This window comes from Diceros bicornis, chromosome 5, assembly GCF_020826845.1.
Source record: "Diceros bicornis minor isolate mBicDic1 chromosome 5, mDicBic1.mat.cur, whole genome shotgun sequence".
NCBI classification, from domain to species: Eukaryota; Metazoa; Chordata; class Mammalia; order Perissodactyla; family Rhinocerotidae; genus Diceros; species Diceros bicornis.
Genome location: NC_080744.1, coordinates 51,230,753 through 51,257,170, shown reverse-complemented (window position 1 = coordinate 51,257,170; position 26,418 = coordinate 51,230,753). Strand labels below are relative to the sequence as shown.

General features: G+C 38.4%; 1 protein-coding gene across 2 annotated transcripts in view; it reads left to right on the top strand.

Annotated features, from left to right (window-relative positions):
• Positions 1 to 4,381: 4,381 nt before the first annotated feature.
• PRTG (protogenin) overlaps positions 4,382 to 26,418 on the top strand; it is a 123,700-nt gene continuing 101,663 nt past the window's right edge. The window contains exons 1-2 of one of the 2 annotated variants that reach the window (XM_058541638.1): positions 4,382 to 4,868; positions 7,048 to 7,350. In XM_058541638.1, coding sequence (XP_058397621.1) covers positions 4,775 to 4,868; positions 7,048 to 7,350 — 397 coding nt within the window. In that variant the 5' untranslated portion in view covers positions 4,382 to 4,774. The remainder of the gene's footprint in view (positions 4,869 to 7,047; positions 7,351 to 26,418) is intronic. The other variant, XM_058541637.1, reaches the window with a different exon arrangement.

The window sequence follows — 26,418 nt, the reverse complement described above, 5'->3', positions numbered from 1 at the left end:
CAATCAACATTTCTTCATAAGAATATCATGAGATGTAGGTGGTCAAACGTCTTCTTGAAATCAAGATGTGTTTTGCTTTTCCATTTTTCTTGACCTACCCTGATCTTCGTATTCTTAGTAAACAAGAGTTTCCTCCTTGTCGTCATCATCACTGCCTTTCCTATGCATTTACAACAAGCTTTTTAAAAATTGTGGTAAAAAAATACATAATATAAATTTACTCTTAACAATTTTAAGTGTACAGTACAGTATTGTTAACCATACCACATTATTGTATAACAGATCTCTAGAAATTTTTCATCTTGCATAACTGAAACTCCATACCCACTGAACCACAGCTCCCTATTTCCTCCTCCTTCCAGCCCCTGGCAACCACTATTCTACTTTCTGTTTCTACGAGTTTGATTACTTTAGATACTTCATATTAGTGGAATCATGCATTATTTGTCTTTTTGTGATTGGCTTATTTCACTCAGCATAATGTCCTCAAGGTTCATCCATATTATATCATATGACAGGACTTCCTTTTTTTAGGGCTGAATAATATTTTATATAATAACATATATAATATGATATATAATAATGTAATACTTCATATAATAATATATAATGTAACAATAATATGTCAATAACATTTCATCATTTTCTTTATCCATTCATCCATTGATGGACATTTAGGTTGCTTCCACATCTTGGCTATTGTGAATAATCTTGCAATGAACATGAGTATGCAAGTACCTCTTCAAGATCCTATTTTCAATTCTTTTGCATATATACCCAGAAGTGGGATTGCTGGATCGTACTGTAGTTCTAGTGTTAATTTTTTAAGGAATCTCCATACTGTTTTCCATAGCAGCTGCACCATTTTACAATCCCACAAAGAGTCACCACCCACTTTTAAAATAGTCCATTTCAGAATGTTTCTGATGACAAATATTAAGCTCATCAGTGAGTGACTTCTGAAATCATGTGAAGATCATAGTATGTGATCCTCATCCAGAGCCCTGCCTTCTAACCAACATAGTAGGAGCTCAATAAATATTTGTTAAATGAAAAATTGAACAACTTCAGACTTCGGCTGTGTTTTCTCATTTTCTATGTTCCTATGATTCCACAGAACCAGATAATGTTTAGAGGTCAGAGGGCTTGAAGATCATTTGGTACAGCTCCATAATTTGATGGGTGAAATTATGTGATTTTTTCCCCCAAAGTTGGGCCAGGAGAATTGAATTTATTTAAAGAAAGCTGATTCTTTTCTTTTTAACCTACCCTCAGATTTCAGTTATCTTTTAACTATATAGGTTCTACTCTTCAGTCTGAAAATAGTTGTCCTTGTTTTAGAACATGAAAGCAAAATGGACTTAGGTAGTTGTTTATCTTAATGAGATTTATCCTTCAACAGGATAACTTTGGGAGGTTAAACACCTAGGTACTTCTTACCTCTTTCAGGACCAGCTTAGAAACTATCCAAAGAAGTCATTAGAGTCACCATCAGTGTAATCACTAAACAAATTAATCAGATTTGACCCTTAAAAACTTGAATATTTCAAAATTAAGCCCACTCTGAAAGGACAAAGATTTGTCACTATTGGGAATATTTACTTACTAAATAATAATGGCAATTACTTGTAGAGCTACGCACCAGGTACTTTCCATGCATTATACTATATCACAGCAGCCCACTGGTATTATAGTTATTCCCATTAAATAGATGAGATTTGAGAGCATAAATAACTTGTCTACATAACACCAAAATTTGAACCCTAGTCTGTCGGACATCAAAAACCATGCTCTTAACCACTGCAGTGTTACCCACTATATGCAAGGTACTGTGCTGGAATCTGTGGGGCATTCAAGATCTGAGTGACAAAACCTTACGTAGCTTATGCAGCCTAGTACTGAAGACAAGTATTATACATGAAAGAAAATGTAACTGTCCAAGAAGACATGTACTGTGTTATTTAAAGAAGTATGCTATAAACTCTGAAGCCAACAGGAATAGGTGTTTAAAAAAAAAAAAAGAAAAAAAAAGAGAAGTTTAAAGGTAGAAAGGATCATACAGCAGAGAGAGAAAAAACAAATCAGAAGATATGGATTCCAGCTCCCAGTTACCTTTATTAATGAGTGACCTTGGGTATACAGCAAATTTTATATAATTTGGTATAATTACATCATCAGAGTAAGTTTATTGCTGCCCAACATGGTAAATATATCAGAAAAGTTCCATAGGATTGTTTAATCTCAGTATATTATATATATCATATTATTTCATATTAGATGCAATGCTATGTTCTTCCCCAATGCAACTCAATGTCTAAAGCCATCTCATAAGAATCAAAGGCTCCTATGATTAATGGCAATGTTAAAGAAAAGGCCAAGCGGCAGTTTAAAAACAAGTTCTTCCCTTGCTTTTTAGCTTATCTCTCCCCTCTGCCAGCCTTTATTCTTCTGATTTATTCAAGAAAGATGCATAAAAGCATCTTATTAGCAATTCTTATCCAGGAAATATGAGCACTTAGGGTTGATTGAAAGGGAACTAACTGGGAGAAGAGGGGAGTCAAGAGGAAGAAGAATGTCATACAATTAAAAAAATTCCAGTTTAATGGCAGTCAAGAATATCATTTTGTGTAAATCTGATTTATCAGATATTTAAAACATCCTAGCAAATGCTTCATTTTATTACCTCTAAACAGTTTCCCTGGGAGGGAGGAGGACGAAAGGGATAATTCGGCACACGTGTGTGGTGATGGGTTGTAATTAGTATTTGGGTGGTGAACATGATGTAATCTATGCAGAAATAGAAGTATAATGATGTACACCTGAAATTTATACACTGTTATAAACCAATGTTACTGCAATAAATAAAAAATTAAAATAAAATAAAATAAAAAAATAAACAGTTTCCCTTTCCATGAACATTTATTCTGATGCTTAGAAAAAGTTCCAATTCATCTAAATTGTAAGTAGGGTTTTGGAGGCAATATAGTCAAGGGTATTACTGTTTTACATGCAGTTAAGTTGAAATTGTTAGGCTGATCCTTATTACAACCAGCTTCCGGAGAAGGTAGTGCTGTCCTCTCAGCAGATGTTCTAAAACGGTTTCCCCCCACCCACCTTTTTTTCATAAGGAGGATTTCTGGAACATGCTGAAAGCAGTGTGTTGATGCCTTAGTGACTAAAATTAGATTTCTGTCAGCAACTTTCATTAAGGTTAGCTTTTAGCCTGTGCCCTCCTCATATGCCCGTAGATTTAGTTCTGGATTAGCAAATGCTAATCCACATGTAAATGCTCTCTATGACCCACACATGTTTAGCAATCTGATTTTATATATATATATATATATTTTGAAAGCTGCCCTTGTGTTTTTTTTTCTTTTTTGCTGAGGAAGACCGGCCCTGAGCTAACATCCATTGTTTATCCTCCTCCTAATTTTTTTTTCCCTTTTTCTCCCCAAAGCCCCAGTAGATAGCTGTATGTGGTAGCTGCACATCCTGCTAGTTGCTGTATGTGGGACGTGGCCTCAGCATGGCCGGAGAAGCAGTGCGTGGGTGCATGCCCTGGACGGAACCCCGGGCCACCAGCAGCAGAGGACCAGCACTTAACAGCTAAGCCACCTGGCCAGCCCCGGTTATATTTTTTAACTGTACGTTTTAACTCCTCCTGCTATCCTTAATTTTAAGAGATGTGAACCAATTCACAACATTTGTGTCTTTCGTAGTCAGTTTAACTTCTAACCGGGTAGTCTGTCAAAGCCTTGTTCCCCAGAGCCAGCTTAGAGAATCTAGAAGTCTCCTGATCTCGCCTCAACTCTTACGATAGGGCCTTTTGTGTGCACAGTTCTCACGAATTAAAGAACTTAAGTAACTTGAGAAAGAGATAATAAAACGTCTTCTCAAAAGGTAATTGTTCATTTCAGGGCACACTTCGGAGATGTTTTTAAGCCAGCGCTGCATCTGATGGGAGCAGAGAGGATAAGAACAGTCCCCAAACGTGGGGGCTTAGCACCCAGAGATGCCTCTAGTTGAGCTGACAAATCTCTTAAGTGGGAAACAGTCAGTTTTCTCTCCACGGGGCCTCGGCCTGTGAGAGAAGGAGGGGGATGGGCAGGGGGCATCAGGGGAGAAGTCTCCGGCCTTTCCACGTCTCTCAACACCATCCCTCCCCCACCCCGCCTCCTCCTTTGCCCGAATATTAAACAAGCCGGCGGGAGAGGGGCCCCGAGGCAGGCTGAGCCGGGAGCCTCGGCCTTTGCGGCTCTGCCCTCGACGGTGGTGGCGAAGCAGAGGGGGCGGAGACGCGGGCCGGAGACCCTCGGCCGGGGCTTGACCCCCAGGCGCATTGTCCGGCAGGGTCCGCCCCCTCTCCCCCGGGGCCGCGACTGACCTCCACGGCACCCCCTCCCAGCGTCTCCCTCCGCCGGCCGCGCCGACCTCGCGGTCCCCAGACCAGGGGCCAGATGTAGAAAGTAGTCCCCAGGCCGGCAGCGGAGGCGCTGTCCACTCCGCCACCCCCGCCCCCTCCAGCAGCCGCCTCACTCCGCCCCCAGGCCGGACTCTCAGGCCGCCCCCGCCTCCTGCGAGCGGGTGTCCGTGCACCGGCCTCGCCGCGGCCGCAGAGATCGACCGCTGGCCGCGCCGCGCCACGCCGCTGCCCGAGCGGGAAGCCCAGGCTGCGCGCGTCCAGCTGAGGCGCGGGGAGGGCCCGGAGGCGGGGGCCGGCAGGCGGACAGCGGCTGCGGGGCGGCCGGGGAGCATGCCCGAGCAGCCCCGCTGAATGGCGCCTTCTCTGCGACCCCTCGCCCGGCTGCGTCCGCCAGGGATGCTGCTCCGCGCGCTCCTCCTCCTGCTGCTCCTCGGCTCCATTCCAGGTGGGCGCGCTTTCCTCTGTGCCTGTGGGGCGTGAGCAGGCCCGAATGGGCTGGGGGAAGAGGAAACTGGGTGTGCGTGGGTGTTTGCGGGGGCCGGCGGGGTCTTCCGCGCGGCCGCTGACCACGGGTCCCTGCCCGCTCCCTGCACCCAGTCGGGAGCCGCTGCGGGAGGCGCGAGCTGCCCGCGCGGGCTCTGCGTTGTCGCGGCCAGGGCTCTGGGCACCTCTCCCAGCGCGCGCCCCTCCCCGCTGCGCTCCCCCAGCAGCAAGCTGCAGGGCCGTGGCGCCCGCTGTCCACTCTCGCTCCTTTCTCCTGGGGCCATTGTCCCGGCTCCGGCCGCGTCCTCGCGTCCACTGCCAGACGGGGCTCCGCGCCGCCCGCCCGCCGGGGTCGTCGCGGCCGCACGTGGCTTTATTTATATTGTTTCTTAGTGGCAGCCTCGCCACGCAGGGGGCGCCGCGGTTCCGCGAGGCTTCCCTTGTTTGCAGTGGGGGTTCCCCCCATGTTTTAGGGCCGGGGAGAGAATAAGTGAACTCATCGCCCAGGTCAGCCGCCCTAGTGCCCCCACTTTCCCGGATCCGGATCGTGCGAGGAGGAGACGGGAGGGGTAGAATTGGAAAGAGGGTTGGAAGTTGCGAGACCCATTTGTGCCCGAGAGGGGAGGGAGAAAGGTACCCGAAGCTGAGAAGGAAGGTATCTAAATAGGATTTATTTCTCGCAGCCAGGTATTTGGGGGCAGGGCCTGAGGTGTGCACGAATCTGAAGATTCCTCCAAACTCCAGGTTAGCCTTGCGCAAATTTAGATGAACCAGGTTCTCTTTGCGTCGGTGTTTATCCTCAAAATAAAAAGTGTAAAGTGGATGTGTGGATGTGTATGGGGGGAGAGATGTTGAGGAGAATGGGTTATTTTATTTATTTACAAGGTACGAACCCCGGGCTTTCGTTTTCCTAGAGGAGTTAGTTTTCTGTTAGCATGAGAAAAGGATCAAAGTCAGATGTGACTCGGAAACACAATGGGCGCCTTCCGGAGTGGTCCTCGCTGCGAGGCTGTTAGGGTCGCTCGCGTCGCCCTGGGCATACATTAGAAGTCGGCAGCCCGGGCGTGGGAGCTTGACTAGTGTGTGAGGTTTCCGAGACCCTGCCTTGATGAGAAACAAGTCCATCGAGGGGATTTGTAATCATGGATTCAAAACAATCAGAAGGAAGATGAAACGTTCCCCCCAAACCCCTGACACTCTACTCGGCCCCAGTCAATACCCAGGACTTTAACTGGCCTTTGCACTAAAAGCAGGAGGTGACAGGGTATTAGGTGGTCATTGGATGCTTTATCCTGGCGGGGGACCCGGGATGATGTGTATGCTTAGGATAAAGCCTTTCCTCTGCTCTGATAAAAATGTGTATTGGTTGATTAAGCAATCTCCTATCCCTATTAGACAGTAAGGACCAATTAGTCACGCATTTTTTTTTCAACAGTGGGTAGTTGCAAAAAAATGAAATAAAAGTTTTCTAATCCGATCACCCACTGAGTGCAAGCAGCAAGAGTTACCTACTTTTCAGTCAATTGTTTGTCCTTTAAATACCTACCTTACTTTGCAGAAATTAAGTAAATGGGTCTCTTTCCAGAAGAGGAGAAAGAGTCCTTGTTGTAAAAGGGCAGATATAAAAATGCAAACTCGTAATTTGTCACAGAAGATAAACGCACTTCCCAAAGGAGTAGGTGCCAAGGGTTCCAAAAACACTTCAAGGGACGAGGAAATAAACTTGCTTGTTCACAGAGTTGGAGTTTTGCTAATGATTTCTTGTAAAATTAGACTTTTACGACTTACTCTGTTCAAGATCTTTTTGACAAGCTTGTAAAAGTAGACAGCTTGTGCTCATGAGTTTTCCTGATGATTTTGAAACTCTAGCAAGGAACTTAAGAACAGAATTCTTACAAGGCATAGAAGTTATTGAAGTCTTCCCTATGCTTTTAGTGTAGATGTTGTAAAAGATGATTTCTCTAATTTGTTGAAACGGTTTGCTGAAACTTAGATTGTTCTATTAAGGTGTCTTAAGTTAACTATAATATGGTTTGTTAAACTTTGTCTTATTACACCCTGAATATGTTTTACAATTGTGTGTTAAGAAATAATTTTATACATATAATTCTGGATATACCTTTCCCCGTTTTTCCTTATAGGAGTGTGGTGCTTCAGTGAACTGTTTTTTATAAAAGAGCCACAGGATGTAACTGTCACAAGAAAGGACCCAGTTGTTTTAGAATGCCAAGCTCATGGAGAAGTTCCTATTAAGGTCACATGGTTGAAAAATGGAGCAAAAGTGTCTGAAAATAAGCGGATCCAGGTTCTGTCTAATGGCTCTTTATACATCAGTGAGGTGGAAGGCAAGCGAGGAGAGCCATCTGATGAAGGATTTTATCAGTGCTTGGCAGTGAACAAATATGGAGCCATTCTTAGTCAAAAAGCTCATCTTACCTTATCAAGTAAGTGTTTAAGTTATTGATTGTTGACGTTTTTCATTGTCATGTTTTGATGAGTTCTTGATTCATTAATATGCTGACCTTAAAAATCACACATACGTTAAGAATTGTCCTGGAGAGAATAGTTGATGCTACCTAAGGCATGCAGAGAAATCTGAGGAAAAGAAAATTTCCAATGAGTGATTGAAAACAAAAGTCAAGTTAGGTTTAGAACACCAAAACCTGCAGAGGTGGCTTTATATAAATTTAAGTGTTTCACACTATGAAGAGTTGCATGTAGAGGTTTGGCCAACACAGCAAAAGTTGTTGTACAATCTCATCTTTTGGAAATTAGTAATGAAATTTAAGCAAATCTTTCTGCTTTGTAGTGGCCCTTCAGTGCTAAATCTTTCTTATAGCCCATCCTTCCATGTCTCTGACTGCTTTAAGATCACCCATGTTGCTTTTTAATTGTAAGAGAGGGCATTGGTCAGTAACTCTCAAGCCTTTGAAGTATTCCTAGTCTTTTCCTGCTGGGACAGCAAGAGATTAAGGCCATTTCCATATTATGACTAATGGATTTAAACCAGATCTGCCCACTTTTTTCTAGTTGTCATAAAGTTTGCTGTCTAATGATTTCCTTTGTATTAACAGCCCCATCAGATCAACCATTTGTCCAGGTGATCCATTGCTTAGTGGTTGACCTGATAACTGTTGAGTGTAAAAATGGGCCTAGGACAGAGAGGGAACTCCTCCTTGTTGCCACTGAGTCTTTCCACCTCTTCAGGCAATCAAACATGCAGCACTCAGGATTACAATAGACTTTTAAACCTAAAAAAAAAACCCAACACAACTGTATCTTAAAAATAGTTTTACAGGCCTCCTAGCTACATGCTTTTGCTTATCCACTAAAGATTGATTTTGCAGCATGCCTACAAATTGATCATTTATGAAATGAAAAATAGGAAGAGGGAGCTTTTGAGATGAAGTCATAATCTTTAGGAAACAGTTTCTTTAAGGTTTACACAGTTGGAATTTCGGAAGCTATTGGCAGGGGTTTCCTAGGTGACTTTAACTATTGTAACAGTTCATGGCCATATTCATGCCACCTTCATATTAGTAATTTATTTTATTTGTAAAATTATGACTAACTGTAGAAAATAAATTGCAGGCAAAGATATTTTTACATTGAAATTTGTCAGAAAAGTAGAGAAGTTTCCGATTCTAGCCCCCCGGACGAATAATAGCATAAACCTGAGAGAATTCCTGATAAACTTCTTTTTTTTGCTGTGGTCATTGTCTAATGATCTTTTTTTGTTGTTATTGTTGAGTAATGGTTTTCCTGTACAGTACTGTTTTCAGGATAGTATACTTTTTTCTGCTTATGTTCTGTTCATTTAATTTTTGTCTAATGTAAAATTATTCTATAGATTTTTTCATTTTTCCACCTTTTCGGGTTTATGGAATCTTGTGTTGTTATATCCAGGAATTATAACTTGTATGACTTTGTTGGAGAGGGGAGAGATAGGATGGAAAGGTGGAGAGGGATGGATAGGCTTTAAAAAGATAAAGCATTTGTCATAACCACACGTTATTTCCAGGACCTCCTTGGAAGCCTGTCGGAATTCTGGGGCACCCAGAAATACTTTGAAAACACACAGAGCTTTCAAACTTCATGAAGAAAGTCTGAACAGTGTAATGGATGTTAGTATTGGCTCTTTTAGTATCTTTAAAAATTATTAATAAAAATATTTAGATGCGAATCATTTTGAAGGCTATTGTGGTCAAGTAGTTTTTATGTAAGTATCAAAAACTATGTAGAACATTGTGTTGCTATTCTCAATATCAACTATAATCAGTTTTCATATGCACACATTTTATTTAATTCTGAGGAGGTATTTTGCTAGGAAATTGCTTTCAGTATTATGGATTTAAAATAAATACGTAGTGGGTTTAGATTTTTCTTTAGAAATATGAGCTTTCATAGAGATTCTGAATTCACAAAGTTAGTTATGATATCTAAGAAGCAATGTCCAATGATGTAGGGTCAAATGACTTTACGTGTGTTCAGGGTAAAGATGTTATACATATTAAACAGGAAGAGAATAGGCATTAAGTGGACATTCTGTTTTTTGTTTTTTTTTTTTTTTTAAAGCTGATTCTCTCCTGGTTGTTGATAGCAGCAGGGTGCAAGTATGTTCTTTTTATTTTCTGGTCAAAGATTTTTGTCAGCAAGCATAGCTTTTGCTTCAGAAGTGTAATACTATGGCCCCTAGAAATCTAAAACTTTAATCTGTGCAAGTTTTAGATTTTTAACACACAGGCAATCAAGTCTTGGTTTCTAAATTTAGGAACTAGAAGCTGAAAGTTGCACTCTAGGCAAGAATTCCATTATTCATGTGTAAATTAGGAATTCACAGGGTTAAAAGGTTAGAAACTGGCCAGGATGAGGTTTACCCTTGTGATAAAGAGCAGATGACCCTCATTCATTGGCCAAAGCTTTCATGTAGCTCTTCTGCAAAGTTAGTTATTGCCATGAATTGTTCTTGAGGAATGCAGAAATTCAAATGTGAACAGGCCTTTCCTTAAGTGTCACTATGGAGCCTTATCTCCCAAGCACATCAGAGCAGGGCTGTGGGGACAAGGTTCCTCCCCAAAGGCCTGGAGGCTTTGCTTTCCTGTTGTTCATCCAAGCACAAAAGAATTTGTCTGACTTAGTTTTTCTAAGGCATCCCATTTTTAAAGGAAAGTATAGGGTTAAAGTAATATTTAGTTTTTTTAAAAAGGTAATCCTTTTTATTGATAGGCATTTTAGCCATTTTACATTTTCATGTAATTAGAATAGAAAGGGGAGTGATGTGGGAGGCCCTTTTTCTGGTTGTATACAGTTGTAAGAACAGAAGATTAAACCGTTTCCTATAAATTTCAGTATTTTTAACTTTTGGCAAATTGAATTTTCACTTTCATGGGTGCTAAGTCTTCACTATATAAATAATTTAATTTAAATATTTTAGGAGTAAGAAATAATCCATGGACATCTTGACGTTTGTTGCATTCTTAATGTTGAAATAAGTAAGATAAATTTCATAGGAAAGCATTCGTGTGGTAAAACGGTCTCATATTTCAACACGTTTAAATTAAGATAAGAGATATTGAGAGAAGTAAAAGAGGAGGCGGGGTTGTGTTCTGTGATGTGTAAAAGACTGCCTGTAAGCTAGTGATTGAACAGGAAGCTAGTTGTTTATTTCCTTTCCATAAAAGGTGGAAATTGAAGTCTTAGGATAGAGGGAAAGAGAACATAAAGCTGGCTTATATTTCTTAGGTTTTTCAGGACTGTTCACTAGGGTGAAAAATAATTTTTTAAGTAAGCATTTGTAGCTGGAAGACCATAGGAACTATTGTAACTATCATGGATTTTTTTTCCAAAATTTTCGGGTTAGTTTTGACTTCCATAAAGTTGTTCAGGTGGTCCATTTCTATAACTTTATGCAGCAATAGTTTCCTTTAAAAGGGTGTAGGTTGTTTTCCATGAATAAAATGTTTATCACTTCAGTTTACGTTGAGATGAAACTTGAGGTTTCTTTGTGAGATTAATGAAAAACTGTTCTCTGAGTGTGGTTTCTATCTTAAAGAATAATACATAAATTATAGTCCAAAGTTGATCTTGAAATGTGAAGTTAAAATATATTGAAAACATTTAAAGAGTCATGTTAAAAAAAAAAAGAGAGTGGGTGGTATATTGAAAAGAGAAAGATAAGAACTATGAGACTATTATCTTTGATTTTGAATGTTATGATGATCCTGGGTCCAAGATGGGCAAGATTTTGCTACATTGTCACTTTTTATAGAGATTTTTAGATGCTGCAAAGGATAGTGTCTCTTACCTGTGTGCGTGTTCACTTCAAATCAAGCTGTTAACAGTTACCTGCCCTAATCCAAGAGTGCTAACACATAAGTAAAAGTCATTTGATTTTGGAAAAATAAGACAGAACTGAGAGATTTAGGGAGACCGGTCTGCCAACACTGTAGAATAAGGTTCAGCTGATGCTTTCTGGGATCCAAGAAAAATCATCTTTAAAAAGAGGGGGCATGGCGTGCTGTCCTGGTGGCGCAAGTGGTTAAGTGTGCGCACTCCGCTGTGGTGGCCGGGGGTTCGCCGGTTCGGATCCCGGGCGTGTACCGACGCACTGCTTGGCAAGCCATGCTGTGGCGGCCTCCCATATAAAGTGGAGGAAGATGGGCATGGATGTTAGCCCAGGGCCAGTCTTCCTCAGCAAAAAAAGAGGAGGATTGGCAGATGTTAGCACAGGGCTGATCTCACAAAAAAAAAAAAACCCAGGGGGTATGCTTCAAAAGTAGATGTTTAACTTAAAAATTGACCATCTTAAAATTGCATGAGTTAAGTCAGGGAAGTAAAAGCACATTTATAGTTCTACAGGCTTATTTACAATGACACTTGGTTCTTAAAGTCTGTCTACTTAAAAGGTTTATCAGGTGCCTGATAATCTCTGGGTAATGGAACCAGTTTTTCCCACTTGGCACTTTATTAGTGAGGATCATTTCTCATCTTCAGAAACCTGTAACACTATCTCACTGTTTTTCAAAGTTGTTGGATTTTTAATTTTTTAACGAAGCTGGATCCACTGAGGGGTAGAATTACAATTTTCTTTAAGATGTATATAAGTGTATTTGTTTATTTTATTTCTGTCTGGCTTCTTAATGGAATTTTGAGAGGGCCTTTGGTATGGCCCTCTTTGATCAACTATCTCTGATGATTCTAAAGAAAGGGCCTTGCTCAGCAGTTGTTTGCTCAGGGATTTGTTGTCATTGCTCCTGAATTTAACAGCTGGGCCTATTGATAAAGTCCAGAGCAATTTAAAAGAATAGCAAAAAACAAATCTTTTAAGCAGGGTGTTAGGTTGAAGGAGTATTTCAATTAAAAAATACGTGCATTTGAGGTTACTTTTTTTGAAAACCATAATGTTCTTGACTACAGTTTTGGAGATAATTTTTCTCTCTTATAGGCAGGGTTGCTCAATTAGGATTGATTACTTTCAGTTTTTAAACTGGCAATTACTATTTATATGAAAAATAATCAATAAAGTTGAGTCAGGCATTTTATTGAGGTTCATACTTGAATTTTAAAAATAGCCATTATTATTAATATGTTTTAAGAGAAATTCTAAAAATTGTACCCCAATTAACTTTTCATTGTCAGTCAAGACTATTTTAAAACTTTTCAGAGTTTATAGTGTCCAGACTCTTTGTTAAAGCATTTTTAAACTCATCCTTTAAATCTTGGTCAGTGAGAGAGGAAGAGGAAGATACAGTTGTAATCATTGAAGCAATATTGGCAGTTGCCCTAACATGGTAATCTGCAGGAGCAGGCTCACAGTCAACAGTTGACAGTGGTGATGTACAAAAAAGGTAAAAATGTACCAAATTACCTTCCGCAGCTGTAATTCTGAAGCCAAGTGAACCGCTGTAGGGATATGTAGTGCAGAGAATAAAGGCGTCATCCTCACAAAGGTCTCTGACACTAATCTGACAAATACTTTCCTGACTTTTACATTCCTTGCTTTTTTTTTTCCTTTTTTAACCTCTGATTCTCACAGACTGCTTTTGATGAGCTTTAAAAGCCAAATTCTTATAGACTGAGCAGAAGGCATGAATTAAAAATGTTTGTTTTTTCAGTTTCTGGAGGGTTTGCCCTTTCCTCATGTTTATATATATTTTTTACAGCTTTAGCATTTGTAGTGGCTAGATTAATCAAGTGACTGTTGGAGAATGCAGTCATTGTTCAGGGTTCTGGTTTCAAACTGGTATCTTCACTGGGCTTAGTTCTTAGGACTGATGGAAAGGAAATTTTCTTTTAAAAATTTAGTTCATAAAACTATAGCAAGTCCATATGTAGAACAGTGTGACAGTTTTTTTTATTTAAATGATGCTGCTGTATCCTGACTCCTTTCTCTAAACAAATCATATTCTTTTGGAATAATCCTCCAAAATGGCGTTTTTATTATTTCATAGTCTTTTTGGTACTACTCAGAATGTGATTCGCTCAGTGATTTATCTTCCATTCCACCAACTTTTACCGAAAACAAAAAAAAAAGGTATTTCTAGCTGTGGATTACATTTCTCAGCCTTGGAGCAATTGACATTTTGGGCTAGATACTTCTTCATTGTGGAGGCTGTCCTGTGCCATGTAGGAAGTGTAGCACTATCCCTAGCCTCCATACACCAGGTTCCAATAGCACCCCTTCCCAGTTGTGACAACTAAAAAATGTCTTGAGAGGCAAAATCACCCCCAGTTGAGAACCACTGATGTTTATGAAAGTGGTAGAAAACTTCTTTTCAAGTGGTACAGAGCCATTAGTTACTTCAACTGTTTCTGTCTAATGCTTGATATTCTACATTTTTTGGTGTTAGCAATGCTAATTTTATTTATCGGAGAACTGTTTATGATTTTTAAGTATTGTGGAGGAAGCTTGATTTAAAACAATGTATTTGAGTCATTGTTTATCTAAGTTGGAATGGTGTTGCCTCTCCATCTCTTGCACACACATGGTGCGTTGAAAACTGCGATTAAGAGTTCACCCTTCTGTCAGTCCATTCATTTTGATTTCAGTATTTTAGATCTTTTCTTGAGGATATCTAGTCACAGAGTAAATGCGAATTTCATTTAACCCTGTTTACTCAGCGCCTTTTATTTTCTTGATGTGCTAGGTACCATAGTTTAAAAGATATGAGAAATCTCCATGTGGGGTAAATGTTCAAGAACATCTTTTGTAATGCTCTGTACGGAGAGAAGTCAAACTGGATGAGATTAACAGCCCAGAGAATAACATTTGCTGTGTGGTAGGTGGTTCATTGGGTGAATGGTTAACAGAAATCTTTTCAGCTAATTCAATGGTCCTATAGACTTATTTTGGGCAAAAGCAATTTAACTTCTTGCAGATAATGATATAAAGATGGTAGCGTCTTGAGAGGGCATCAAGGGATGCGTAAAGGGAAAAGAATTAGACTCTATAGTATGTTAACTAGCACACAGAAAGTTGCAGGCAAATTTCAAATTATTGAGTGGTTATTATTGAAATAGTTGTTTTAGATTACTTATTAGTGGTGCGCAGGGATTTCATCGTTTTCATCTTTCTCAAGATATCACTTTTTGTGGGTGCTTCAGTTTTGGTTAGCTATTTACGCTAGTAAAAGTTATGACTGTTGCTACACGTAGTTGGTCACCTCTAGAGGCCAGTAGCTGCTGGTGGCCTAAGTGGCAAGTTGAGATGGATGAAGAAGGAAGCAGAATCTTTTTTTTTTTTTTCTAGTGAGGAAGATTAGCCCTGAGCTAACATCTGTTGCCAGTCCTCTTTTTGCTGAAGAAGATTGGCCCTGGGCTAACATCTGTGCCCATCTTCCTCTACTTTATATGTGGGGTGCCTGCCGCAGCATGGCTTTATAAGCGGTGCGTAGGTCCGTGCCCGGGGCCCGAACCTGCGAACCCCAGGCCACCGAAGTAGAGTGCTTTAACTTAACCACTACACCACCAGGCTGGCCGCAGAAGCAGAATCTTTTAATGAGTGGCTCTAGTGCTGAGCAAGACTGGCTGAACGTTTGGCACCATGTATTCTACTCCAAAAAAAGTGCTTGGAGTAGAACAAATCATCAGTTAGTTCAAAATAGAAGAGAAGAATGCACATTTTCCTTATATTTAAGGAAAACAGTATTTGTGTCAAAACAGAATTTTAGTGTTCTTGAGTTCTTGTTTTCTTGTTCTGGTAGTCATTTCATAAAGAAATTATGAAGTTGACAAGTTGCAATATCTGGTAAATATTCTTAGGACTGGTGTATTTTTTATTGAGTTGCTGGGAGCTACAGTGGAAAAGTAGAAACACTGACAAAAAGGCAGGAGAGCCAAGCATTAATGCCTTCTCCATTACTGTTGACTTACACGACTTGAGACAAATTACTTAATCATTCTGATCTTGACTTGTCTTATTTGTAAAAATGAGGAGCTGGCAAAAAAGGAGAGGAGATGGATATTGAGCGATATACTGCCCTTATTTTTGTAATTTTGTTATTGTAATTCTAAATAAATGGCCAGTAAATGATATTTATTATAAGATTGAGTCCAGTCATATTGCAAGAGAACCATGTAAATCACTTGAGAAAACCAATACTGATAATTCAAACTAGTACTGTTTTTAAGAGTCTAGAAAAATAAGTTATTTTGTCTGAGACTGAACAATTCAGAATAGTTGTGCTGCTTTGAAGGTGGACATAGTGTATGAGAGGTGTAACTTTACAAATATGTCTGGTTCTGCGAATAATTAATAGTGTATTCTGATGTTTATTGACTCAATGTTTTAAAAAATATAGTGCTGATTTCATTTTAAGAGAGTTGTGCTAATGTATTAGTGTTTTAATAGAAATAGATTATACTGGCTCGCCACTACCACCACCAATTCCTGTTGAGAATGATAAGGTTTCATTTTCCCCCAGCTTTCAAACTGAGTTAGCTTGAGTCCCTCTGATTGGATTTAAAGTAACTCCAATTAAAATATTGACCTCAAAGTGGACACATAATAGGAAAAAAATGCTTTGATGTTGGTATTGCCATTTTGGTATTTCTTTTTAAAAGAGAGGTCACAGCTTTTCTTAAATAATTTTACCAGTTAAATGTGTTGTTTTCTTAATAAAAGAAATCCACTTTTTGTATGTTCGAGAAAGCCACATTTTCATGCTCTTAGTAATACTTTTAACATAATTTTAATTGAGAGACCAACTTCAGTAAAGTAGTAAGATTACCAAAAGGACTACTAAAGTTATCTCAGTGATGGAATATGATTTCTTCAAAGCCTGAAAGTGTCTTTACCTGGAAATTTACCATATTTTTAGAAATCTGTGGTAATTAATTAATATATGAAAGAAAGTATACAGACAGAAAGAAGCTCACAGAAGTTTTGCCCTGTTGAACAACTTTCAGAGGGGATGACATTTTTAAAAAATGAAATGAGAGAGAGACAAAGAAAATACATTATTATTTTCTACTGTTAAAGACTTGTTAATGAACATTTTGAAGAGAGATTCCCTAAACTTATCCTGTAGTCAGGAGAGAGCCTTTGCTCCCTAATTTCACTTGCAGTATCTTTCTGCCTTCCTCTACCATAAGCAAAGATCACAACTTGTAGTCTTAGACATTTCTGAGCTGGAAGGAGCCGGAAGGAGTTAACTACATTGCCCAAGGGCACAACTACTAGATCTGGGACAGAGCTCAGGTTTGCTGATTCTAGTTATGAATTAGCAATGCTTAAATAAAGATTTTTCTCCTGTGTATTGTGTGTATCTTGCTATATTCAAATATATCTCATCAAATCTAGAATATAGAAAAGGGAATGATAATGGAACTGACTGACACTGAGATTAAAGATACTTCTTTAATTTCTTAATCTTTATTTTAAAAATGAGTTTATTTTATCATTGTGCAACTCTTCTTTTACAACTGTACTTAAGTTTTTTGTTGTTGATGTAGTAAATAGATGCTTTTAAAATAAAGTTGCTAATGTATTTCTATTTTTAGCTGTCCTGTAACACTTCATGGAATATCTTTCCTTGTGTATAACCTCAGTGCAGGGAGATTGAGCCTCAGTCCTTTTAGAGGCCCAGCATTTGTTGATATATGTGTCCAAATGGAAGTCTGATCTAAAGCAGTGATTTTCATTGTGTCTTTGAAGAACCTCCAATGGAGTGAGGTTCTTTTGTAATCAAAAGGTTGAGTTTTAAATAAATGGTTGAGTATGTCATTATTATTATTATGAAGCCACCAAACTGTTTTGCACAGTGGGTGCACCATTTTACATTCCCACCAGCAGTGCTCAAATGATTCAGTTTTTCCATATCCTCACCAACACTTGTTATTTTCCATTTTTTAAAAAAATTATACCAACTCAGTAGGTGTGAAATGGGATCATTGTGGTTTTGATTTGCATTTTCCTAACGACTAATGATGTTGACATCTTTTCATATGCTCTTTGGCCACTTGTGTATTTTCTTTGGAGAAATTTCTGTTCAATTCCTTTGCCCATTTTTTAAAAATTGGGTTGTTGATCTTTTTGTTGTTGAGTTGTAGGATTTCTTTATGTCTTCTGGATATTAAACCCTTATGAGACATATGATTTACAGATATTTTCTCCAATTCTCTATTTTCTCACTTCACTTTCTTGCTAATGTCCTTTGATACACAAAAGTTTTTAATTTTGATGTATTACAATTTATTTTTTATTCTTTTGCTTCTGCTTTTGGTGTCACATCTAAGAATCCATTATCAACTCCAATGTCACAGTTTTGCATGTGGAAATCCAGTTGTTCCAGCACCATTTGTCAAAGAGACTATTCTTTCCCTATTAAATGGACTTGGCACCCTTGTTGAAATCAATTGGCAATAGTTATCTAAGGTTTATTTCTAGACTCTTGATTGTACTCCATTGGTCTTTATGTCTACCTTTATGCCAGTACCATAGTGTTTTGATTATTGTAGCCTTCTAGTGAGTTTTTAAATCAGGAAATGTGAGCCCTCCAGCTTTGTTCTTCTTTCTTAAGACTGTTTTGGCTATACATGGCCTGTTGTGTTTCCATATGAATTTTAGGATTGGCTTTTTTATTTCTGCATAAAAGAGTGTTGGAAATTTGATATGAATTGCATTGAATCTGTAGATTGCTTTGGATAGTATTGATATCTTAACAATATTAAGTCTTCAAATCCATGAACAACATATATTTCTATTTATTTAGGTCTTTATTTTCTTTCAACAGTGTTTTATAATTTTCAATATACAAATCTTCCACATTTTTTGGTGAAATATATTCCTAGGTATTTTATTCTTTTAGATGCTATTGTATATGGAACAGTTTATTGCTGGGGGTATATAAGCCCACAGCTTTTTGTGTGTTGATCTTGTACCCTGAAACTTTTCTGAAATCATTTATTAGCTCTATCAGCTTTCTTGTAGATTCTTTGGAATTTTCTGTATATGGAATCATGTTATCTTTGAAGGATACAGTTTTACTTCTTTTTCTCTGATTTGGATGCATTATGATTTCTTTTTCTTATGTAATTGCTCTGGCTAGAACTTCTAGTACAATGTTGAATAGCCTGTGCTTCCAGTTCTTTCTTCTTTTCTTTTCTTTTGAGGAAGATTGGCTCTGCGCTAACATCTTTTGCCAATCTTCCTCTTTTTTTTCTTTTTTCTGCCCAAAGCCCCAGTACATAGTTGTACATCATAGTTGTAGAGTTGTTGCTCTTCTATATGGGATGCTGCCTCAGCTTGGCTTGATGTGCAGTGAGCAGGTCCCCGCCCAGGATCCGAACCAGCGAACCCCAGGCCGCCGAAGTGGAATGTGCGAACTTAACCACTACGCCACCAGGCAGGCCCCCTTGTGCTTCCAGTTCTTAAAGCAGAAATATGGCGATTATAATTGCAAGGACTGCAGCCTCTGATGGGAAAGTGCTTATGTGTGGTGCATTAAGGGTACTAACAAGGTTTACTTCACGCAGTTTTGCAGAGCTTGTCACAAATCTTACAACCCTTACTGAGTGGAGAATATCATCTGTCAAGTAAATCAAACGTTTGCATTTTGTGTCTGAATAGGGTGGTGGTAGAGAGTTTTAGTATAGTTTCTTGAATGTATTTCCTAGAAGAGGCTAGGTTCCCAGTGACCTTAAGTTTTGATTGCTTTTTGGTGGAAGTTGTAGAAATAATACTCAGCTAGGAAATGGGGCCTCAGTAAAAGTTACGTTCTGCCCTTGCAAATCTTGGTCTGTTAACCTCTTTTTAGACTAACTCACTTGCAACTGGAAAAATGTTTGCCTTACCTACTACTCAGAGTCTAATGTAAGAAAAAGCAAACTGAAAAATAGAATACTTTTCTACAAAAAAAATTATAAGGGAGAAACTGTCTATCTTTCACTGTTGAGTATGACGTTAGCTGTGAGTTTTTCATAGATGTCCTTTATCATATTGAAGAAGTTCCCTTCTATTCCTAGTTTTCTGAGTGTTTTATCATGAAAAGGTTTTGGATGTTTTCACATGCCTTTTCTCTGTTGAGATCAGGTAGTTTTTTCCCTTTGTTCTGTTACTGTTGTATATTGATTAATCTTCTGTTGAACCACCTTTGCATTCCTGGGAGAAATCCTACTTGGTCAGTAGAATTATTTTAATATGATGTTGGATTCAGTTTGCTAGTAGTTTGTTGAGATTTTGCCTCTATAGTCATTAGTATATTGGTCTGTAATTTTCTTTTTTTGTGATGTCTATCTGGCTTTGGTATTAGAATTGACCTCATAGAATGAGTTAGGAAGTGTTCTCTCCTTTTCTATTTTTTGGAAGAGTTTGAGAAGAGTTGGTGTTAATTCTAATTTAAACATTTGATAAAATTCACCAGTGAAGCCATCTGGTCCTGGAGTTTTCTTTGTTGAGAGGTGTTGGATTACTGATTCAACCTCTTTACTTATGAGTCTGTTGTGGTTTTCAGTTTCTTCTTGAATCATTTAGGTAATTTGTGTGTTTTTGGAATTTGTCCATTTCATCTAGGTTATCTAATTTGTTGGTGTACAATTGTTGATAATCTCTTATAATCTTTTTTCATTTCTCTAAGGTTGGTAGTGATGTCCTCACTTCATTTCTGATTTTAGTTATATCTTCTCTCTTTTTTTTTCTTTGTCTGTCTAGCTGGAAAAGAAGATCTGTCAATTTTGTTCATCTTTTCAAAGAACCAATTTTTGGTTTTGTTGAGTCTCTCCATTGTTTTTCGATCCTCTATTTTATCTCTACTCTAATCTTTATTATTTTCTTCCTTCTGTTAGCTCTCTTTAGTTTTTCACTTCTTTTTCTAATTCCTCAAGGTGGAATTTAGGTTATTGATTTGAGATCTTTCTTTGTTTTAATGTAGGCATTTACAGTTATAGATCTCCCTCTGAACACTGCTTCCACCAAAACTCTATGAGTTTTGGTATGTTGTATTTTCGTTTTCCTTTGTCTCAAATCATTTACAAATTTTTTTTTTGTGATTTTAACGTAACCCATTGGTTAAGAGTATGTTGTTTAATTTCCACATATATGTGAGTTTTCCTTCTGTGTTTCTAATTCTAGCTTCGTTCCATTGTGATTGGAGAATATTCTTTGCATGAATTTAATCTTTAAAAATGTATTGAGACTGGTTTTGTGGCCTAACATATGGTCTGTCCTAGAGAATGTTTCATGTGTATTTGAGGAGAATATGTATTCTGCTCTTATGTAGAGTGCCTTTATATATCTATTAGGTCTAGTTAGTTTATAGTGTTGTTCAAGTCCTCTGTTTTGTGTGTGTGTGTGTGTGTGTGTGTGTGTGTGTGTGTGTGAGGAAGATTAGTCCTGAGCTAAGATCTGTTGCCAATCCCCCTCTTTTTTGCTGGGGAAAGTTTGCCCTGGGCTAACATCCATGCCCATCTTCTTCTACTTTATATGGGACACCACCACAGCATGGCTTGATGAGCAGTGCATAGGTCCACACTCAGGATCCGAACCTGCAAACCCTGGGCCGCCAAAGCGGAGCACGTGAATTTAACCACTACACCACTGGGCTGGCCCCAGATTCCTCTGTTTGTTATCAATCTTCTGTCTAAATGTTCTATCCTTTATTGGATGTGGGGTATTGAATTCTCCAACTATTATTGTAGACCTATCTATTCTCCCTTCAGTTCTGTCGATCTTTGCTTCATATATTTTGGGGCTCTGTTGTTTGGTGCACACATGTTTATAATTGTTACATTTTCTTGATGAATTAACCCTTTTATTAGAATATAGTGTCCTCCTTTGTCTCCTTTAACAGTTTTTGACTGAAAGTCTATTTTGTCTGATATTAGTATAGCCACCCAGCTGTCTTTTGGTTACCATTTGAATGGAGTACCTTTTCCTATTCTTTCACTTTCAATCTATTTGTGTCTTTGGATATAAAGTGAGTCTCGTAGACAGTGTGTAGTTAGATCGTGTTTTTTGTTTGTTTTGTTTTGTTTTTTGCTGAGAAAGATTCATTGTGAGCTAACATCTGTTGCCAATCTCCTCTTTTTGCTCGAGGAAGATTACCCTGAGCTAATATCTGTGCCAGTCTTTCTCTATTTTGTATGTAGGGTGCCACCACAGCATGGCTGCCAACGAGTGGTGTCAGTCTGCGCATGGGAACCCAACCTAGGCTGCCAAAGCAGAGTGCGCCAAACTTAACCCCTAGGCCACAGGGCCAGCCCATGTTGTTTTTTTTTTAATCTATTCTGCCAACCTCTGCCTTTTGATGGAGAGTTTAGTCCATTTACATTTAATGTAATTACTGAAAAAGGATTTCTGCCATTTTTCTATTTATTTTCTATATGTTTTGAACCTTTTTTGTGTGTTTGATTTTTTGTAGTGAACTGTTTTGACTCCCTTCTCATTTCCTTTTGTGTATATTTTTTAGATATTTTCTTTGTGGTTACCACAGGGATTACGCTTAACATCCTAAATTTATAACAGTCTAGTTTGAATTGATGTCAAGTTTAACAGCATGCAAAACTCAGCTCCTGTGTAGTTCATTCTCTTCTTTTCATTATTGTGACATATACACCTTTGTACCTTGTGTGGCCAGTAGTATAGATTTGTAATTATTTTATGCATTCGTCTTTTAAATTATGTAGGAAATAAAAAGTAGAGGTACAAATCAAAAATACGGTAATAAGGGCTTTAATATTTGCCTATTTATTTACATTTACCAGACGTCTTTATTTCTTCATAAGGCTTTGAGTTACTGTCTATTGTCCTTTCATTTCAATATGAAGGACTCCCTTGAGCATTTCTTGTAGGGCAGGTCTAGTGGTAATGAGCTGCCTTAGCTTTTGTTTATTTGGGAATGTCTTAATTTCTGCCTCATTTTTAAAGGAGAGTTTTGCTGAATACAGAATTCTTGGTTTACAGTTTTTTATATCACTTTAAATACATCATCCCACTGTCTTCTGGCCTACATGGTCTCTGATGAGAAACCAGTTAATCTTATTGAGGAATAATAAGTACCTAATGAGTCTCTTCTCTCTTGCTGTTTTCAAGATTCTTTCTTTGCCTATATCTTTCACAGGCAAATAGTTTGATTATAACTGTATTTCTGTGTGGATCTCTTTTATTCATCCTACTTGAAGTTCATTGAACTTCTTAGGTGTGTAGATTAATTTATTTCATCACATTTGGAGAGTTTTTAGCCATTATTTCTTCAGATATTCTTTATGCCCCATTCCCTCTCTCTACTCATTCTGGGACTCCCATAATGCATAGGTTAATCTGCTCAGTGGTGTCCCACATGTCCCTTAGGCTCTGTTCACTCATCTTTTTTTTTTTTTGGCAAATCATTATATTCTTCTCTTTGGTGTTCATTTTTATCTTTTCTTTCATGTTTTTAAACATTTTATATCCTTATCTTACAGTTTCCTTCAACTGTACTATTATCTCTAGTTCTTAAAATGCGAGCCTCCTCCTTCTCTATATCTGGTGATTTTCACTTTTGGCAGATTGTTTCCTTATGTGATTTGTAATTTTTTATTATAAACTCATCTTTGATAAGGCATAATACATCCTATATTATGGAAGTGTTTGCTTCTGTTTGGTGCCCCAAGGTTTCACTGTCCAATGACCAATTTAGGGATTAATTCTTGGCTGCTCTACATTGGTTCTATAAATTTAGAATCTATACAAGTGTGTGGTATAGGCGAGGGGTTTATGTTTTTTATGGGAAACATATTTTCTGATCTTTAATCCCCCCCCGCCCCAAAGCCCCAGCAGATAGTTGTATGTCATAGTTGCACATCCTTTCAGTTGCTCTATGTGGGACACAGCCCCAGCATGGCCAGAGAAGCGGTGCGTCGATGCGCGCCCGGGACCCAAACCCGGGCCGCCAGCAGCGGAGCACGCGCACCTAACCACTAAGCCACAGGGCTGGCCCAGAAACATATTTTCTTATTGAGAATAAGGTCTCCTTGTTGCTAATCTTGCTAGTAGGTGAGTTTTTCTACTGACTTTTTCTCCAAGTGCTTCCAGGATCCCAGCTTCAGATCTCAGTTAACTTCATTGTGGTGGAACAAAACCACTTCCTCTTCCTAAAACCCTTCAATACCTGTAGCCACCTCTGGACCATCATGGTATCTAGCCAAAGTTTTCTGCTCTGACCTTGTCGTTAAAATTTTGTTAGTGGTGGTGGTGTTGTTTTGAATATATTCTGTGCAGCATTTCTGTGTGTTTTCAGTGGGAGAGAGCATCTGTGTTTACTCAGTCTACCATTTTGCAGGAACTAGAATAAGGATGGAGTCTTGAAGAATCTCTTCTTACTGCAGAAACTACCTCCCTGATTTTTGAGAACTTAGTTCCTAACTTTACTTCTCTGTGTAATCCCGGCTCTCTTCACTTTAGTTTTCAGTGACCTACCAACCACATTTCTGTATGTCCTCATTGTCTCAGCCCAGTGCCAATTAATGGAATTTTTTAGTGACTTTGACTGATATTCCCTTCTACAGCCGGAGCGCCAAAGAAAATGCTTAGCACATTGTAGACACTAAAATACTTACTGGCTGATTGAGAATTCTGTGTTTAGACTTATTTCTGACTTAGCACTGTCTTTCATTTCTCCAACAAATATTTATTGAAAGCCTACTCTGCTAGGTCCTGAGAATTCCACAATTAATAAAAACCAGTTCCTGATCTCAATGATAGGTTAGTTAATGATAGAAAGGAATTCATAAGTAAAGAATTAATAAGACACTATGGTTATGCAACAGTAGAGTGTACTCCTGGTAGAGTTGCGTATGTGATACTATTTTTTCCAACTTTTTGTATTGAAAATTTTCAGATCTACAGAAAAGTGGAAGGATCGTATAATGAACACTTGAATACCTTTTACCTAGATTCCCAGCTGTTAATCAATGTTTTGCCACATTTACTTAATCCTTCTCTCTTTCTCTCTCTAAAAAAGTAGATTTCAGACATCATGACACTTGGCCTCTATGTACTTTCCCATGTGTCTCCAAGTCTAGGGTGGAGGATGGGGGCCAGTTAGGGAGAGATTCTTGTGGAAGTGATGCCTAAGCTAAGCTAAGCTAAAAAGGAAAACTAGATTTCAGTTACATGAGGGAGACAGGTAGTCCAATAAGGTATAGTAGCAAGAAATAACATGATATTTGTGGGATAATAAGCTATTTGGTGTTGCTAGAGAGTAAATTTTGAGGGAGTGGTGGCCAAAAATGGAGTCGGAGATGTGAGCAGGATCCATTCATTATATACCATAGGCCATGTTAAGGAACCTGGATTTTGACCTGTGAGTGATGAGGAGCTGTAGGGGCTTGGATTGGCCAGTTTATGTTTTAGATTGATCCCACTGGAATCTGCGAGGAGAACAGAAGTCAGGTGAACAGGGCTGGAGACAGGATGGAGGCTGTGACAGCAGTGTGGTGAGAGCTCGTAAGGGCCTGGACTGGAGCACTGGTAAGGGGATGAAAGGGAAACAGACTTTAGGTTATAATTAGGATTAAAAATTGGCAGTACTTGTTAGATGTGGGGAATAAGGGAGAGGGAGAAGTTCAGATTGATGTTGATTTTTCTAGTTTGGGTGATTTGGTGAATGGTAATGCCACCAACTGAAATAGTGAACACAGGAGGAGGAGCTAATATAGGGAACAGGATTATGAGTCTGGCTTAGAAAATGTTCATTTTAAGTGTCTGTGAGATGTCTATGTGGAGCTGTCTAGCAGGTGGTCCAGGAGAGCAGTTGGGAGTCAGGAGAGGCGTGGCCTAAGGCTGTCGAGTTGAGCATCATCAGTACTTAGGTGGAGTTTAAGTCCTGGGTAAGTTTGAGCAAGATGAATGTGCAGTGCAAGAAGCCTGGGCAACCAACAGAGACAAAAACAATTGTCAGGAAAGTAGGTGGCAAACCAGGAAAGTACAAAATCACAGAAGCCAGGGAGAAGTTTCAAAGAGTTTATGAAACAACATCAGATGCAACAAAGAGTTCAATAAGACAAGACTTGAAAAATACCCTTTGTACCAGGCAATTAATGGAGCAGTTTCGGTAGAATGAAAACAAGCACAGTTTTTAGGAACACTGAATTTTGCCTAAAACTTAACAGTGGGATACTTGCTCATTGTTTTAATATTGCCCAATATTATTATTTTCAAACTAGAAATAATACTATTATGCTATGATTTAGCAAAATAATACCTTTTTACATTTTCTTGAAATTTTTATCCATGTCATGGTTATTATATCAGAAAGTTTAGTTATTTAGTGTAAATGGTTAATTTGCTGTTGTATTTTGTCTGAACTAACTTACACATGTACAGATCTGCCTGGGGGAATGTGGTCTTTAAAAATAACAATCATTGAGTATATGGAACCGTTAATAGTCATGCATCATTTGTTCATTAAAGTTCTCTGTGCCATCCATTAAATTGATGTTCCCTCAAAATATACACTTCTAAAATTTTAGCATATCAGGTCTTCAACTTGAGAATGAAAGCTTAATTTTTAAAAAAACAAACTTCCTTGTTCCTTATTTTATCTCCTAATATCAACTTTGCAGATACGTTGATCTGATATAATCAATACAACCATTTCTCATTAACCTGTAAATATTTGAAATAGTTTGGTAAAATCATTTAAGACAAGGAATACCATCAATTCCCCAACCCCTGTGTTTGGTACTGTGGTTTTTCTAAGCAATTCACTTATTCAATTTTTAATAAGCAACCCAACTAAGATAGTGGTTTAAAAGTGTTTATATTTATAAAACCAATTATGTATGTATATGTGTGAAATTATTTATGAAAAATAATTTGTGTCTTAAAAGGCCTATCGTTATAAATGTGGTATATCTATAATATTTGAGAAGGTCAAGTGAAAATATTGCACTAAAAAGTTCCATGAATTTTTACAAGATATTTTCTTTTAAGAAAAAAGAGGTTTGTGTTAACTTGAAAATGCTGGACACTTTTCGTATATGACAGTGAAAATTACTATGATTTTTAAAAATACAAAATGGAAACAAATCTTTCA